General features: G+C 36.7%; 1 protein-coding gene across 1 annotated transcript; it reads left to right on the forward strand.

The window, feature by feature from the left end:
• The first annotated feature begins 2,534 nt into the window (after window positions 1-2,534).
• On the forward strand, window positions 2,535-2,936 carry LOC110875665 (transcription activator MSS11-like). The gene has a single exon (XM_022123866.1). It carries the CDS (start codon window positions 2,535-2,537, stop codon window positions 2,934-2,936), a length of 402 nt encoding a protein of 133 aa, XP_021979558.1.
• Window positions 2,937-3,185: the final 249 nt, after the last annotated feature.

Below are 3,185 nucleotides of genomic sequence, written 5' to 3' on the forward strand. Positions count from 1 at the left end.
CATACGTATCTTAAACCCGTTTACGCTCATATGCATATTTTGACCCGTTAAGGGTATTTATGCATATTTTGATCATGAAACGCTCTCATTCGTTTCTAGCATTAACATACAACATTTCTTATCAAGTGATCTTCCACCACAAACTTATTTGTGGTGGACTTAAGGAGGAAATCTATATAATCCGAGTTTTACTCGTCGGATTACTAAATTTACGACAAAGACTCATATAGAGTCATTTGACCAAAGGTTTACATCTTTTGCGTCTTTTTACTTATTTTAATTACTTACTTGATCGTAAAACTCGTTTCAAAACTACCTTTAAAGGTAGTTTGTCCAATTTAGCTTATAAGGGCGTTTTAGTCCGTTTAGCCATTCATTTACGATGAAGGACTTTTGAAAGTATATTTGACCCATAACCCCTCTTTTAACCTATGATTTTTGTTTGAAAAGTCTCTAAGCTTTCCAAACGCAACATTCATTATTCAAACATTCGGTTGACTTATCAAGTAACCAAATGTTTATTTTGACATCTTTTAACACCCATTGAACCACATATTCGAAATGAGTGTTACCCTTTTTCACATACCTGGCGCGGATCAATATATTGACCCGTTTTTAAATACCTTGCTTTTATAACCGCTAATCCATAGTGTTGCTAATACCATTTGACACTTACTCCTGAAATAATATAACTCGACAATGATCATTAGTCGTTATTGTCAAAAGGTGATATCTTCACCTTTTGACCCATTTGGTCTAAGTCGCTGATTATGTTGGCGAGATGATGTTTATTACCATCTCATCTATATGACTCGCTCCGGTTCACACCGTGCGGTCATTTCATTTATTAATCGTTTCTTAACGCTTTTTAGCCTATCATTGCTTAAGTCATACATTGCCTTTCAAAACCAAAGGTTATGGTCAACGTGCGACCAATTTACCATTTTACCCTTGTTGTTTGTTTTGGTTTACCCTATAAGGTACCCATTTAAAAGTTTCATTTTCCATTTGTCATGAAATGATCGAATTACCGATTTAGCTCCTTTTAAACCATCAACAAGATTTCTTGTCATGCGCGATTATCTTGTCCCGTACGTTTACACGCCGGAACATCATACCTCAATTATGTATTTATCTTATTCGTAACTAATATAATAAGAGAATATCCTGAAATATAAGACTAGTATAAGCTATACTTACCTTACCTCCGAATTATGCTTTTCCTTCATTCTTTCTTCGTTTGACCCGCTTTGTTCCCAAGCTTTCACCTAGCTTGTTACTCGTCAAACTATCATTGTAAATTGTAAGATGGTTAGATTAGTCATAATCATTCACGACTATTCCATCTCACTTATTTCATACGTCGAAACTACTATTCAACTTCATGATTAGTTAACTTAGCTTATTAAAGTTAACCACTTTAAATCACAAGGTTCACTACATTAAGCATAAATCAACATTATATTTAGAACCCTTCTCACTTCATATTACGCGTAATCATCATATCATTCAAATGCGTGTTTTCGCTCTAATTTCAACACTTTAGTTTTCACTTAGGCATTTTAACAAACACCTAATGTGCATACATTTTTACACATTTGCAACTAGTTCATAACTAGTTATTTTTACCAAGATTAACATCAAAATTCACCACTATCACTTATGATCAAATACTCAAACTTGCAAATTGTTTAATTATATCCCGATTACTAACATGCATGATGATCCTAATCACAATCATATCATCAAATTCATCATATGATTAAAACCCACTTACCCTAGTGTGGTAAATCATTCAATCATTCAATCCCCTAGCATGTTATGTATGATTTTCACTTAGGGTTTTGTTCCTAAGCAAATATACATCACTAATCTAGCCATAGCTTCTCAAATCCATGCCTAATTCGCGATTAGGATGATTATCCAATTTTTACAACTTCAAGAATGTTAGAAATTCGACATACCTTACGATCCCCTTGACTTGGTGACCGTTTCTATGTGTTCAAATCTGAATTTGACCCTTGTTTGATCCTCCAATTTGAGGGTTTTGTTGAAGTTTAGGGTTGAGCTCCATGGGAGCTTTCCTGAGATCGATCCAGAACACACACTTGTGTGTGTGTTTGTGTTTTGTTTAGTTAAATAACTTTTCTAGTTATCCCACTTTAACCCCTCGTGTTTGGTTCTTTATTAAGTAGGCCACAACCTACTTATTTTTAACAATATTCCCACTTATTAACTAGGTTTAATATTCCTAGTTAACTTAGCGGGTTCAGGAATATTTATGACTAAGTTTATTTTAAGTCCCGTTAAGTCGGGCCTTCTATAAACTTTATTTCAGCAAAAACCTTTATACTACTTTCATTTAATGTTAGGTTTATTTATTTAAAATCCTAATATTCACCGGGTTACTCTTACCACTAACGGTACTTTACCCGTCTTTTAGTTTTAACATGGGTTAATTACCAAACCCGTTTTTGGGGTGTTACAAGTACTCGCAAGAACAATGGGCTTTTCAAGCATCCTTTCACGAGAGGATGGAGAAACAAATGGAGGAACAACAACTGCAACAAGCATTACAACGGTCACAAATGGAACGTTTGTTACACTTGCAAGAGGAAGAAAGGGCCCAAAGACGGGCATGGGAGGAAGAAGAGGCAAGGCGTCAAAATGCACAAAGAGAATTAGAGCAACGCCGATGGAGAGCTTTAGCTGTCTCTAACCAAATGGCTATTAATAATGCCAAGGTGCTCCATGATCAGGAGCGACATCAAAGAGACTATCAAGCCGGTCTCCGATATTCCGAACACTCGGGGTGGACCGATTACCCCAACCTTCCCCATCCACAAGGCCCATCCAATCCAACCCCTCATTGGCCCGAGGCAGTCGGCTCTAGCTTCATCCCGATTCCTTACCAACCACCACCTCAAGGGGAGTAGAGTCCACTCGATAACTATATGGGGATGTTTGAGGCCCTCACTGGTTATCAGTACCAGCCAAACCCGCTAGTGAACCCTAATGAGATATATCAGCGGTAGAGGCAAGATATGTTTGTGTTGTTGTTGTTGTACATTATTTTGTTTTCATTGTTTTTATTTCGTTTTATTTACTTTCGCCTAGTTAAATGAATGTTGTGGGTGTGTTCCCTATATAACCCTCACGAGACCTCTCGTCCTCCCAAGCTATTG

Source organism: Helianthus annuus, chromosome 9 (genome assembly GCF_002127325.2).
Source record: "Helianthus annuus cultivar XRQ/B chromosome 9, HanXRQr2.0-SUNRISE, whole genome shotgun sequence".
NCBI classification, from domain to species: Eukaryota; Viridiplantae; Streptophyta; class Magnoliopsida; order Asterales; family Asteraceae; genus Helianthus; species Helianthus annuus.